General features: G+C 51.6%; 1 protein-coding gene and 1 long non-coding RNA gene across 2 annotated transcripts; one reads left to right on the plus strand and one right to left on the minus strand.

The window, feature by feature from the left end:
- Nucleotides 1–3,014: 3,014 nt before the first annotated feature.
- On the minus strand, nt 3,015–6,402 carry LOC137771222 (uncharacterized). The gene is made up of 4 exons (XR_011075342.1): nt 6,176–6,402; nt 5,713–5,801; nt 4,350–4,386; nt 3,015–3,098 (listed from the first exon to the last, which is right to left on the minus strand). It is a non-coding gene; the product is annotated as an uncharacterized lncRNA (long non-coding RNA).
- A 2,879-nt stretch (nt 6,403–9,281) lies between these two features.
- FADD (Fas associated via death domain) lies at nt 9,282–13,927 on the plus strand. Its single transcript, XM_068555438.1, has 2 exons — nt 9,282–9,752; nt 11,410–13,927. The coding sequence occupies exons 1-2, from the start codon at nt 9,467–9,469 to the stop codon at nt 11,754–11,756; spliced, it is 633 nt and encodes a 210-aa protein (XP_068411539.1). The 5' UTR covers nt 9,282–9,466; the 3' UTR covers nt 11,757–13,927.
- Nucleotides 13,928–14,480: the final 553 nt, after the last annotated feature.

Here is a 14,480-nt window from a genome sequence, read left to right on the forward strand (position 1 = left end):
GTCACACAGCAAGCTGGCTACACAGCCATCCCTCGGACCCAGGCCCCTGGCACCCAGCACTGAACAGTTTTTGCTTCTGGTCCCCAGAGTGGTGTGGCGGGAGCTGGGCAGGGCTGGGCCCCCAAGCACAGACAGTGAAGGACCAGGGCCTGCAGGGGGCCTGAGGTCTGGGGCCGGGGGCACTCATGCCAGCATCTTTTATGGGGACTCAGCAGCTCTCTTGAAGGTGGAGCCTGCTGTGAGCTGCAATCAGCCCAAGATGCCTCTGTTTGATAGGTTCAGTGCTTATTAAATTTTTTTAGTTAATTTAATATATAAAAACCCGGTACATACACATAAAAATCCAGATTTGTATGTTCTCTTGAAAAATCACGCCATCTGATGACACAGCTGTATTTTTCACCATGTCACATTCTTGAACTTGACTGGAGACCAGTGGTGGCCCTTCTTCTTTAGAAGGCACGTGTCCTTTCTGACGATCACGGCCCCTCTCCCCACTCTCCCACTGGCTGAGGGGGCGGCTGAGACTGCAGCTCCTGGAGTCACTGGCCCTTCTAGACAAGCCGCAGTCCCAGTCCCTGTCCTGGGATCCAGGACCAGCTGTGGGCTTCCCTGGAACAGAGCTTGGCCAAGGTGTGTGCCTGAGACAGGGCTGTCCCCTCCCCAAGGCTGGACTCAGAGCCCCTGCCCCCGGCACCCACATCCCCAGCACCCACACACTTTCACCTGCATGTTCCCGTGCCCCCCACCACAGGTGGTGTGTGCTCCGCACTTCGGCAACACTCATTCACCCATCCATGTTTTGTAAGAGCCACAGCAAAGTAGAGAAATGCTAACACTTGCCAGAAAAGAGGCCAGGAAGCAGCACTGACATAGTGCCAGGCATGGAGGAGGCACCAGAAAGTGCTGAATGAATAAGTGAGTGAGTGAGGGATGGATGGATGGATGGATGGGTGGATGGATGGATGGGTGGATGGATATGGGAGGGAGGGAGGGAGGGAGGGAGAAAGGAAAGGTGGATGGATGGATGGACATTTGCATGGATGCATGAGTGGATGAGTGGATGGGTGGATGGATGGATGCATGGATGGATGGATGGATGGATGGATGGATGGATGGATGGATGGATGGATGGACATTTGAATGGATGGATGGATGGACATTTGAATGGGTGGAAGGATAGAAGGATGAGTGGATGGGTGGATGGGTGAATGGATGGATGGTTGGGTAGTTAGATGGATGGGTGGATGGACATTTGGATGGATGGATGGATGGATGAACATTTGAATGGATGGATGGACATTTGGATGTATGGATGGATAGACATTTGGATGGATGGATGGATGGATGGATGGATGGATGGATGGATGGATGGAACATTTGAATGGATGGATGGACATTTGGATGTATGGATGGATAGACATTTGAATGGATGGATGGATGGATGGATGGATGGATGGATGGATGGATGGATGGATGGATGGATGAACATTTGAATGGATGGATGGACATTTGGATGGATGGATGGATAGACATTTGAATGGATGGATGGATGGATGGATGGATGAACATTTGAATGGATGGATGGATGACAAAAAGACTGATGACTGGGCCTTTCTGCCTTTGAGCCAAGTGGACCTCTGAGTCAAGCTGACAGGGATGGTGGTGGAGGAGGTAAGGGGCCCATGGGAGGTAAGGTCTGGTGCCTTCTGGACCACAGATATGCCCACAGCAAGTAGCCCACCCCATGCTCACTCACAGCCTTTGTCAGAGAAGCCTGTAGCAAAGATACATCTGATGCCCAGAGACACCGACTTGGCTCAGCACAAGCATTTTAAGCCTGGTTTGCTCAGAAGGGCTGGTGGACATTGCCCCTGCCAAGAGCCTGCCAGGATGCACCCCTGGGAAAAAGGCAACCTTGTACATACTAAGGTCTGATTTCCTGAGCTCTGCCAGGTAATTTATTTAGTGTGTCCATTCCTGCTGTCCCCTCTCCACACCCCCCGCCACCTCCCCCTCATCTCTCTCTCCCCCAACATTTTTTATTAAAGTATAACATACAGAAAACTACACAGATCTTGAGTATACAAGCAATTTCCCCAGAAATCACACACCTCTGTAGTCAGGACTCAGAATGTTACAGCACCCAAGAAGCCTCCTTTGGTGCTCCCCTCTGGTCACCCCTCCTCACCCAGCTGTCACCCTGTCCTGATCCCTATCCTGACCGCAGCAGGAGTGTTCGTCTGGTTTCGCTTGTAGGTGGCTGCCGCCTCCTGCTGGCTGTCTGTGGGAACTGCCCTTAGGGAAGAAAGAGACCCAGCATGTGGGGCCTGTGTAGGTTTTCTGTTTGTGGCCGTGGCAGATGACCACGAACCCAGTGGCTTAAAACACCAACATACTACCTTACAGTTCCGTGGGCCAGATGTCTGACGCAAGTCTCACTGGGCTAAGAGGAAGGTGTGGGCAGGGCTGGGCCCTTCCCACCATCTCCAGGCCAGCCATGGTGGCCAGTCCCTCTCTCGCGGCTGTCTCTCCAGCTCTCCGCTCATGAGGACCGTGATGGGTTGGGTCCCTGGGATAACCCAGGATGATCGCTCCATCTCAAAGTCCTTCATCTTCATCACACCTGCAAAGTCACTCCTGCCATGTAAACTAACTCGTTTACAAGGTCTGGGAATTGGGGTTGGACACCTTGGGGGCCATTGTCCTGTCCACCATGTACCCCTGCCCCCAGGAAGGAGGTTTTTTTGGGGGTTTTTTTGGAAAAAACTAACTACCCTCAAGCAAAGCCCAGAGTCCCAAATATCCAAGGAGAGACTTCAAAAGGAATGAGAAAGACCAAAACAAACAGAAAAAGAAAGAGCCCGGAGCACAGTGAGACGACACAGGAGAAAAAGAAAGGAAAGTAACTCTGTTCACCGTCCTCATGAATAAAGACCAATGTCCATCCATGAAACAGGCAAAAGATGCATTTTCTTTCTTTTTTTTTTAATTTTATTTATTTTTGGCTGCACTGGGTCTTCGTTGCTGTGCGTGGGCTTTCTCTAGTTGCAGCGAGCCGGGGCTACTCTTCGTTGTGGTGCGCAGGCTTCTCATTTCTTTTTTTAAAGAGACAATGTCAAGTGAAAGGAAAACACATAAACTGGACTTCATCAAAATTTAAGAATTTTTTGCATCAAAGGATACCCAATCAACAGTGAGACAGCAATTCACAAAATGGGAGAAAATATTTGCAAACCATGTTTCTAATTAGGGGTTTATATTCGGAATATATAAGGATCCCCTTCAACTGAGCAACAAAAAGACAAGCAACCCAGTTAAAAGTGCACAGAGGCCTTGAATAGGCATTTCTCCAGAGAAGACATACAAATGGGCAATAAGCACATGAAAAGATACTCAAGATGCTCAAGATGGTCATCAGGGAAACGCAAATCAAACCCACGAGACACCACTGCACACACATTAGGAAGCCTATTATCCAAAACACACAAAATAATAAGAGTTGTTGAGGCTGTGGAGAAATTGGAACCCTTGTGCATTGCTGTTAGGAATGTGAAATGGTGCAGCTGCTGCAGGAAACACTTGGATGGTTTTTCAAAAAAATTAAACATAGAATGACCGTATGATCCAGCAATTCCACTTCTGGATATATAAACAAAAGAATTTAAAGCAGGGACTCAAATAGACAGTTGTACACTCATGTTCACCTGTGGCTTCACGGGGAGTTCCCTATGATCACTTGACAGAGGAAGAGAACACTCAGGCCTGGTTTATGGGGGGTTCTACATGATACACAGGCACCCCCTGAAAGTGGACAGTTGCAGCACTACAGCCCGTCTCTGAGGCATCCCTGAGGGACAGCAGTGAAGAGAAATCCTTTAGGTGGGCAGAACTTCTATCAGAATACTTGAAGGCATGAGAAGGAGCCTGGGGCGGGCTGGAGGCGGGGGGGGTGTTCCAGGACTTATTTGACATCTATAGACATGCCACCCAATGACAACAGAGCACCCTTTTTTTCTCTCAAGAACCCAGGGAACACTTACCAAGACAGACCACATACTGGGCCCTAAAACAAGCTCAACAAGTTTAAAAGAATTGAAACCATCCAGAGTGTGTTCTCTACCATAAGGGAATCAAACTAGGAATCAGTGACAGAAAGACAACACGAAAATCTCTAAACACATGTACGTTACACAGCATACTTCCAAATAATCCATGGGTCAAAGAGAAAGTCCCAGAGGAAATAACAACACATAGAAATGAATGAAAATGAAAACACAGCATATCAAAATTTGTGGGACAAAGCTAAAGTAATGTTGAAAGGAAAATCCATAAAACTAAATGCTTACCTTGGAAATAAATAGCCTATGTGCCTACCTCAACAACCTAGAACAAAAAAAAGAGCAAAATAAATCCAAAGCAAGGAGAGGGAAATAAAATAGCCAAGACAAGCAAAAAAAAAAAATGAAATAAAAAGTGGAGGGGGGTGGATAGAGAAAAATCATTGAAACAAAAAGCTGGTTCATTACAAATAAAAAAAATCAATAAACCTCCAGCAAGACAGAGAAACTTAAAGAGAGAAGACACAAATCACCAATTTCAGGAATGAAATTGAGGGTTCATTATAGGTCTCATAGCCATTAAAAGGATAATGTTACAGACTGAATGTGTTCCCCCAAAATTCACATGTTGAAACTCTACCCTCCCCCCTTGTGATGGTGTTCAAAGGTGGGGCCCCCATGATGGAATTAGTGCCCTTCAAAGAGTCTGGAGAGAACTTGCTTCCCTCTCTGTTCTTCTCCACGTGAGGCTACAATGAGAACTCAGAGTCTGCACTCTGGAACAGGCCCTCACCAGGATGCGACCCTGCTAGCACCCTGATCACAGAGGTCCAGAACCATGAGAAATAAATTTCTGTTGTGTATAAGCCACCCAGTCTATGGTACTTTTCTAGAGCAGCACAAAATGGACTGAGACATAAAATAAGCGAATACTACAAATCACCATGCTCATAAAGTCTAAGGCTTAGAAAAATGGACAAATTCCTCAAAACTGCACAAACTACCAAAACTCAATTAAGATGAAATAGACAATTTGAATAGCCTTATAACCATCAATCCATAAAAGGAAAATTTGATGAACTGGACCTCATCCAAAGTTAAAATTTTTGCCCTGTGAAAGATCATGTAAAGAGGATAAAAAGATAAGCTACAAACTGCGAGGTAGTGGGTCAGACGCAGGGATAATTGTGCTAATGGAGATTCAGATTAACCAAGCCTTGTACAAGATTCATTCAGTCAGAAATATTTTGTGAGCTCCTATGAAGTGCCAGCCAGTGTTCTGGGCTCTTCTGCAGTGTTCTGCAGGGGAGACGGGCAAAAAACAGAGCAGGAAGCAAAATGTGTAGTAAAGTCAGGAGATGCCACGTGCCGGGGACCAAGAAATGCGGCAGCAGGGCTGGGGATCCAGCAGATGGGGATGTGGTTTAACCCTCCCACGCCAGCCTCCCCCCTGGCTCCTCCATGTCTCCCTTACAGTAGCCGCCCTCTGGCCTCGGACCTTGGTCCTCTTTTCTTTCTCCTCTCCCTCCATTGGTGACCTCATTCTGTGGGTGATCTAAATACTGTATTAGTCAAGATTCTCAAGAGAAACAGAACCAATAGGATATATAGAGATAAATGAGAACGTTTATTGTAAGATTGGCTCACTTACAGTGACGGAAGCCAAGAAGTCCCGTAGTCTGCCATCTGCAAGCTGGGAACCAGGAAAGCTGGTGTGTGATTCAGTCTGAGTCTAAAGGCCTGAAAATCGGGGGGGAGGGGCGGGGGGCAACGGTGCTCAAGCAGAGAGAGCGAATTCTCCCTTCCTCTGCCTTTTCGTTCTATTTGGATGATGACACCCAAATTGGGGAAGGCCATCTGCTTTTGTCAGTCAATTCAAATGTTAATCTCTGCCAGAAACACCCTCACAGACACACCCAGAAATAATGTTTTCCCAGCTATCCAGCCACCCCTTAGCCTAGTCAAGTTGACACATAAGATTAACCATCACAAACACCATCTATCTGCAGGATACTCCCAACTTCACATTTCCTGCCCAGATCTCTGTTCCGAACCCTGGTCCACGCATCCCACTATCCAGTCAACATCTCTACTAGATCCTCCCCCAAACTCACCCTGATCTCAGGTGGCTGTGAGCGACCACAGTGAGCGGCAGCTTGAAGTGGGATCTCAGTTCCCTGGGAATTGAACCCGGACCACAGCAGTGAAAGTGCCGAATTCTAACCACTAGACCACCAGGGAATATTGGCTAGGAGCAGGGCCCTGGCTCTCATCTGCTTTGAAGAAAGAATTCAGCAAAGAGATGAAAAGTAGTGAGGCAAGTCAAGTGTTTATTAGGAGAGAAGACAGAAAGCACAGGCAGGCTGAGAGAGAGAGAGGCATGTGCCTTTGGGGGTGGTTTAAATCATATGGGGGAATTCTTCTAGGTTCCCTCTGGCCAATCATCTTGCTTTGTCTGGCTCTGAGTCCATATCTGGTCTGACTCAGGGCCCTCCCCTGTGTGCACGTGCATCTTTTAGCCCAGATGGATTCCAGCGCAAGGGTCTCTGAGAGGTTAACAGAACATATTATGGTCTAGCTCCCCCTCCCTTTAACCTTTCTGCACATGCATAGTCTTGGGGGGGGGGTCTCCTTGGCCCCAAGAATGAGAACTATGTGGTCTCTTTGTCTTTTACACCAGCAGGGCTCAGCCCCTCTCTGTTTCTGCCGTTCCCTTTCCCTTGAAGCGTCCACAGGAGACAAAGTCCAGCTGCTTATCCTGTTCCTGTTATTATCTTTATTTTTAAAGCATAAATAGGAGGCTAGTTGTAAATGTCTAAACTGGGGCCCATCTATCTCCTGCCTCAACCCCACCCACACCCTCCCCCAGGTCAGCCAATGGACGTTCCATCTTTCAGACCTTACAAGCATCCTCAATGCCTCTCGTTTACGTACACCCCACAATCAAAAGAAGGCTGCACCTCTCATCTGGATTACTGTGACGTCTCCTGGGTTCTACCCAGTGATTCTATAAAAATGTAACTCAGGGCTCACAGTAGCATTACTGTAAGTCCCCTACACGCGAACGAGTTCTGTTCCGAGAGCGTGTTCGTAAGTCCAATTTGTTTGTAAGTCCAACAAAGTTAGCCTAGGTACCCAACTAACACAATCGGCTATATACTACTGTACTGTAATAGGTTTATAATACTTTTCACACAAATAATACATAAAAAACAAGCACAAAAAATACAGAAAACATTTTTAATCTTACAGTACAGTACCTTGAAAAGTACAGTAGTACAACAGCTGGCATCCAGGGGCTGGCATCCAGGGAACAGGCAGGAAGAGTTACTGACTGGAGGAGGGAGAGGAGGTGGGAGATGGTAGAGCTGAAGGATGGTCAGCAATAGGAGATGGAGGGCAAGCTGCAATTTCACTCACGCCTGACGTTGATGGCACAGGTTCTAGTTCCTTGCTGGATTCAATTCTATCTACCCTCTTGAAAAAAATGATCCAGTGATGTCTGGGTAGTAGCTCTTTTTTGCCCATCATAGACGACACGGTAGCACTGGATTGCATTCCGAATGGCTGCTGCAACCTTCGTGTACTGTTCTACGTTCGGGTCCTGTGCCACAAAGACTAACAGTGCCTTCTCAAATAAAGAAAATCCCCTTGCCATTTCCTGCATCATGAATCTCTTTGGTTCTTCAGTTAATTCTTCTTCCTCTTGTCTCTCTTTGTCCTTTCTGGGCCTCCAATTCCATCAGGTCTTCGTTAGTAAGTTCCACGTTCGCATCTTTGAAAGTTCGCAACTTGAAGGTTCCTACGTAGGGGATTTATTATATTCATAATGGCCAAAAAGCAGAAAAAACTGAAAGATCCATCCGCTGATGACTGAATACACAAATGTGGTCTATCCGTACAACGGAACACTACTGACCCATGAAAAGGAATGAAGCACTGTCACAGGCTACAAGGATGAACCTTGAAGATGTTACACTCAGTTAAAGAAGCCAGGCACAAAAGGCCACACAAAAGTGTATGGTTCCACTTACATGAATGTCCAGAACAGTCAAATCCAGAGAGACAGAAGTAAATTAGTGGTTGCCAGGGGCTGGAGAGAGAGCGAGGGAAAGGAAGTGATTAATAATGGGTACCAGGTTTCTACATGGGCGAGACGAAACTAAAATTAGCTAATGGTGGGGATTGCACAACCTTATGAATACACTAAAAACCACTGAGTTATACACTTTAAAAGGGTGAGTTGTAGAGAATGTGAATTATATCTCAATTATATATATATATATATATATATATATATATATACTTTTTTTTTTTCCTCTAGGTAACTCAGATGACTTCACTCTTCCACTCACCCTCTGCTGGGGCTCAGGGGCAGTAAAGCCGCGGTCTTAGCTGGCTCCTCCTGATTCGCTCCCTCCCCTCGCTGACCACCCCCTTCCTCCCCGGCTCTGCTCCTGCAACCTCCGCCCTCCTCTTTGCTTCTGCTCTTGCTGTGGCCCCGCCCTCTTCCCCCCAAGCCTACACACCTGGCCCCTCACACCCGGCACGTGCACCTGCACCTTGGGACCCCGCCCTCTCAACGTGCGCCGCCCCACCTCCACACTCCCCATCCCCCTATCCTCTTGGCCGCGACTCGCATTAACCTCTGGCTTTCCTGCACTTTCTTATCTGTGTTAGGTAAACTTGTGTCCTGATGCTGTAAGCTCCGGGCAGGTGGGGCCTTCGGCACCTTGTTCCCGATTTGTCTCCAGAACCTACTGCGTGGTACGCAGTAGGCGTCAGTAAACGCTAATAAGCATTCAGAAAAATAATGAGGATAACTTTAAAAAATCAAGTAGTTATTAAACTTTTAAAACTAAATAAACCTCTGAATAGTCTTTTCTGCACACAGATCTCCAGGGGGCACTAAAGGACATGCATTTTCACAAATGTTAATAAATAAATGCATTTATTATCGGCATCCGCAGTGCAACTTTCCACAGAAAACGCAGCCCGCGCCCGGACCGTCGGGACACCCACGGCCGCAGGCGCCCACCTAGAGGGAGAAGGTCGTCAGGGCGCAGGCGCAGAGGTGGTCCCAGTACTCCCGCCGTCAGCATGTCTGGGGCGCCCCCTGGCGGCGGCCGCAAGCCAACCCCCCCACCCCCGGGCGGAAATGGCTACGTTGGACTCGGGGCGCATGCGCGAGCCCCGGGAGTTCTCGCGAGAGAAAGCAGTCCCAAGGGAGACTTCCGGTGAAGGGGCATCAGACGCTCGAAGTGGGAACCTCAGCTGCTAGGCCGAGGGGCGCGGGGCGCTAGAGGAGGCGCGGGCCGGGTCTGCGGGGGCGCGGGCCAGAGAGCGGGCGGCGGGCCAGGCCGGGGGAAGCCAGAGGAGGGCCGGGCCCCGCCGCTTCCGCCGCCATGGACCCGTTCCTGGTGCTGCTGCACTCGGTGTCGGCCGGCCTGTCGAGCAGCGAGCTGACCGAGCTCAAGTTCCTGTGTCAGAGCCGCGTGGGCAAGAGGAAGCTGGAGCGCGTGCAGAGTGGCCTGGACCTCTTCTCCGTGCTGCTGGAGCAGAACGAGATGAGCCCCGAGAACACCGTGCTGCTCCGCGAGATGCTCGTCTCCCTGCGGCGCCAGGACCTACTGCGGCGCCTGGAAGACTTCGAGGCGGGCGCGGCGGGCGGGGCCGCGCCGGAGGAGCGAGGTGGGGGCGGGGGCCTGAGGTCTGGGGGTCGGGCGGGGCCGCGCCGGAGGAGCCAGGCGGGGGCGCGGGCCTGAGGAGTGTGGGGGGGGAGCGAGGCCGCGCCCGAGGAGCCAGGTGGGGGCGGGGCCGCGCTGGAGGGGCCAGGTGGGGGCGGGCGGGGCCGGGCCGGAGGAGCCAGGCGGGGGTGGGGCCGCGCCGGAGGAGCCGGGGGGGCGGGGCGGGGGCATGAGGAGGCAAGGTCAGCTGGACCAGCAGTAGTTTCGATCTCCCGGGCGCCTGACCTTTTCCGGGTTCGGTTTGCGTGGGTTTTCCCTAAACAGCCCTGGGAGACGGGTAATATACCCCCTCTGCAAATGGGAGAACGATAGTGCACAGAAGTTAACAGCCTAAGTTGCAGAGCATGGACACCCATCCCCCAGCCTCAGTATTTTCTCCACCTCCCCCTCCCTCCGGGTAAGTTAGAGATTACTCGAAAGGAAAGGACATTGCTCACCTCCCCGGTGCAGTGGAAGTACACCAGGAGCGTCACAGCAGGTACGGGTTGGTTGATAAGGGACAGTTTTTGCACAGTGGGCCATCAAGGTGTGGTCCTGGCTCTGCTGTTGTCTGGCTGTGTGATCTCAAGAAATAACTTACACTTACCTTCCCGTGTTTCCATTTCCTCTTCTGTACAAGTGGTCAGTAACACAGGTGCCCACCTCACAGAGCTGGAGGAGTTGGCACACCGGCTGACAGCATATCAGGGATTTGTAGCTGAAGATGCAACTTTGCAGGAGCCTTCCAAGAAGCATTTTGTCCTTCCTCTTCTCGCTGCCCCCGTCCAGAAACAGCCTTTTGTAGTTTGTCATGCTGATCTCAGTAGTGACTTTTCAGCAGATGAGGACATAGTAGACAGAGACTGAGGACTGGTGTCAGTCAGGACATCTTCCAAAATAAGAATCGGGGTGTTCAGGGCTGGCGTACAAATTACCGTATCTTGGTGGCTTAAAGCAACAGAATTTGGTGCTCTTACAGTTCTCGGTTCAGTAGTCAAATCAGGGTGTCAGTAGGCCATGCTCCCTCTGAAAGCTCTCGGGAAGGACCCTTCATGCCTCTTCTGGTTTCTGGGGACTCCAGGCGTTCTTGGCTTGTGCCCGCATCACTCCAGTCTCTGCCTCCATGGCACGTGGTCTTGTCACTGGATTTAGGGCTCACCTGGATAATCCAGGATGATCCCCTCATCTCAAGATCGTCAACTTAATCTCATCTACAAAGGCCCTTTTCCAAATAAGTTAACATTCACGGTTCCAGGGGTTTGACGTGGACATACTTTTTAGGGGCCACCGTTCCACCCCTTGTAGGGTGAGATGGGGGAGCAACTCCATTTCCCTGTCCTGCGTAGGTATCTCCGTTATAACACACCCCAACCATTAAGTCTTCAGAGCTGGCCACGCCTCTTGGGTAGTGTTTCAGGGTGTGATTAGCTGCGGCAGGACTGGGCTTTCTACGACCTCCCCGGGTCCCTCTGCTGCTGCGTGTCATTGGCCTCTGCGGGAGGACCTCTTGGTACCCAGCCCTTGGGTCAGCACCGCGGAGCCCATCAGGGAGTGTGGGGTTACCTGTCTCCTCAAGAGCTCCCGTAATCTCTGGTCAGTCATTGTGTTCTTTCCCTCCCCAGACCTGCGGGCAGCGTTTGACATCATCTGTGATAACGTGGGGAAGGACTGGAGGAAACTGGCTCGTCACCTCAGAGTGTCTGACGCCAAGATTGAAGCCATTGAGGAGAAGTATCCCCGGAACCTGGCAGAACAGGTGAGGGAGTCGCTGAGAGTCTGGAAGAACAGCAGGAGGGAGGATGCGGCCGCATCCCACCTGGTGAGGGCGCTCAGGGCCTGCCGGCTGAACCTGGTGGCAGACCTCATCGAGGAGGGTCAGCGGGCCCGGGCCCTCCAGAGCGAGAGTGGGGACCCTGTGTCCCTCTCGTCCTGGGACTCAGACTCGCCCGCCTCAGGGGCCTCGCGATGACCCAGCTGCTCTTCTCCAGGACCAAAGGCATCTGCCCACTCTGAACTTCGGTCCCCTCCGCCGCAGTTGACACGTCCCCTCCGTGCCAGCGTGTGAAGACCCAGCAGGGAGCCGCCTGAGGGCCCACACCGGCTCTGGGCACTGTAATCACCCTCAGAGGGAGGTGCTTTCCTCCCGGTTAAACGAGTTCCTACCGGAGGTCACTGCGGGCCACACCCGACACGTAGGAGGGACCTATAAAAGGTAGCAGTTAGGGTTATAAACCTGGCCGTTGTCCGAGCGAGGAGGCGCACAGTCGAACTGGAGGCAAGTCAGTAGTAATGGGGGGGGCTGGGCTGGGGGCCAACGCCGTCCAGCTCTGGAGCCCGCGCTTGGAACCACTGAGTCCTTCTGCCGTCCCCACGGTTGCCAAAGGCTTCGAGGCTGGCAGTGTAGACCCGTCTCGCAGGGCAGGTGGCATGGGGGTGAGACGATGCCTGTGAGGTGGTCAGGTGTGGACACAGGGCTGGGCGGATGCTAGTTCGGAGAAGTATGATTCCTGTGATTCCACAGCGTGTTACTATTTTGTGTCAAAACCACTATCTTTCTGATAACAGAGTTGGCAAGGGAGCTGGAGCCTGTGATTTTAAGAAGTAATCTTTCTTCCTGCTTCTCAGGTAACCCTAGTGAAGCAAGGGCCTTTACAGAGGAAACCGCCACATTACAAAGAATTTTCTCTTCCCATTGATGATGATTTCATTTTACATGCTCTCAGAAGTCCCATTGTAGTCGATTTCAGTGTCCCTTGAAGGTTATTACAGGCCCAACCTGGGAGTAGGGAGGCTTCATTTCATAACAGCTCCGGGGACCACTAACGAGGGGAGTGTTTAGGGGGGTGGGATGAATTAGGAGATTGGGATTGACATATACACACTGCTGTGTATTGTATAAAGTGGCAGAGAGCCCAGCGGCCATGCCGCGCGCCTTCCTGCTGTGACCTTGGGAAAGCCACTTGTGACATCATGCCATGCCGCCTTGACCTTGGGTTGCTGAGACCCTAGCAGCACTCCCCACCAGGCTGTGGACCGAGCCTTCGGCAGATGCTTAGTGCCAGGCACTGCTAGGAGCTGGGGTCATGCAGCCGACAGGACAGAAGTGGCCCTACTCTGTTGGCCCCGGAAGCCTGGCCGGGAACACGGGTGTTAGCCAGTTCATCACAAGTGTGGGAGTTGAGCCAGTTCAGCCCCGGAGTGGCGTGGCCTGGCCTGGTTTGTGCACTGAATATCCCCCCGCCTGCCGGGAGCATCTGCCTCTTCAGGACCTCGGGTCGGGGCTCATTCTGTGGATAACACACACGTCGTCGTCGTCGTCAGTGTATGAGAGTGGCTTGGCTAATGGGTCGCTTTGGGAAATAGGTGATCTGGAAAATGTGTCCACGTTTCTTGAACGGAGGCAGATTTCAGAGGTGTTGCCAGTCTTCTCACGGTTTATGGCACATGCTACTGAAATGTGAGGGTGCTGGGCACCCTGGCCTCCGGCCTGCATCCCCGGCACGGTCCTCACCCCTGGCAGGAACCTGTACCCTCTGTCGCACCACGTGTTCTCATGGAGGCTTTGGCAGCACATGCTTACAGCACTCGGGAGTGTCGGATGCCTGGGACCCGGCACTGGGCCGACTCCGTGCCACGTGAGGTGAGGCGCTGGTCCCCCTGGGCACTGACGTCCCAAGGCTTCCCTTGGCGAGCTGCTCTGGTCCACGTGGTGAGGGAGTTGGAGCAGCCTCCGTAGACCAGTCTTGTGACCTAATCTCACCGCCCGAGGCAGAGATCTGAGTTCCAGGACAGAGGAGGTGATGGATGAGAAAGCGCCTCCTTCCAGCACTGCGGTCCGCCTCCCAGGGCCTGGAGGTGGGCCGGCCGTGGTGGCTCTGGGCCGCTGGGGCAAAGCTGCAGAGCCTGGTGGTGGGTGAGCGGTGAGCTTGCACAAGAAACTGGCCCCGGAAGGTGGGAGCTCTAGGCCAGGTAGAATCCTCCGTTTGTTCGGTCCTCAGTGGTCAGGAGGCTTCCACTGTAGCCACGCTGCCAGGCATTGAGGTGACACTGAGCAAGCAGGCAGCCTGCCCTCAGAAAGCACAGAATTTCCCCAGTTTTGTGACACAACGGGAAACGGCACAATAAAAGTGTATAGAAGGACTTGCCTGGTGGTCCAGTGGTTAAGACTTCACCTTCCAATGCAGGGGGTGCGTTGGGGAGCCAAGACCCCACGTGCCTCACAGCCAAAAAACCAAAACAAGCAATATTGTAACAGATTCAATAAAGACTTTAAAAATGGTCCACATCAAAAAAAAGTGTATAGAACAAGCACAAATGCCTATACGGGCCCTAAAAGTGGAAAGGTACAGAGCAAATGTTGGAGAACAGTTCTCTGAATGATAGTTTCTCTGTACGCTAGCTACGTTTTCCCTGATTCTGTAACGTGGTTTCAGTTGTCCGCCAAATACCAGTCCCAGGTGTGACGTGGACCGTGAGGGGGGGTGTCCTGGAGCGCAGGGGGCCGCGTGGGCTCTCGAGCCTGACCTGGCTGTGAACCGGGGGCTCTGTCCCTTGGGGCTCCACCTCCCTGAAAAGGGGCCATTGGATAAATATGAAGTGCTTGGCCAAGTCTGTGGCACTATTTTTACCTTAAAAACAAACACATGTCACCCAGAGCCCCGGAGGTCTGCCAAAGGCTGTTCTGCTCTGTGTG

Source organism: Eschrichtius robustus, chromosome 11 (assembly GCF_028021215.1).
Source record: "Eschrichtius robustus isolate mEscRob2 chromosome 11, mEscRob2.pri, whole genome shotgun sequence".
NCBI lineage: Eukaryota > Metazoa > Chordata > Mammalia > Artiodactyla > Eschrichtiidae > Eschrichtius > Eschrichtius robustus.

Bases quoted from the DNA above. Each gene is read 5' to 3' on its own strand.
- FADD (XM_068555438.1), top strand. From the start codon at position 9,467: ATGGACCCGTTCCTGGTGCTGCTGCACTCGGTGTCGGCCGGCCTGTCG. The intron at 9,753-11,409 runs GTGGGGGCGGGG...TTCCCTCCCCAG, and splicing joins GGCCGCGCCGGAGGAGCGAG to ACCTGCGGGCAGCGTTTGAC.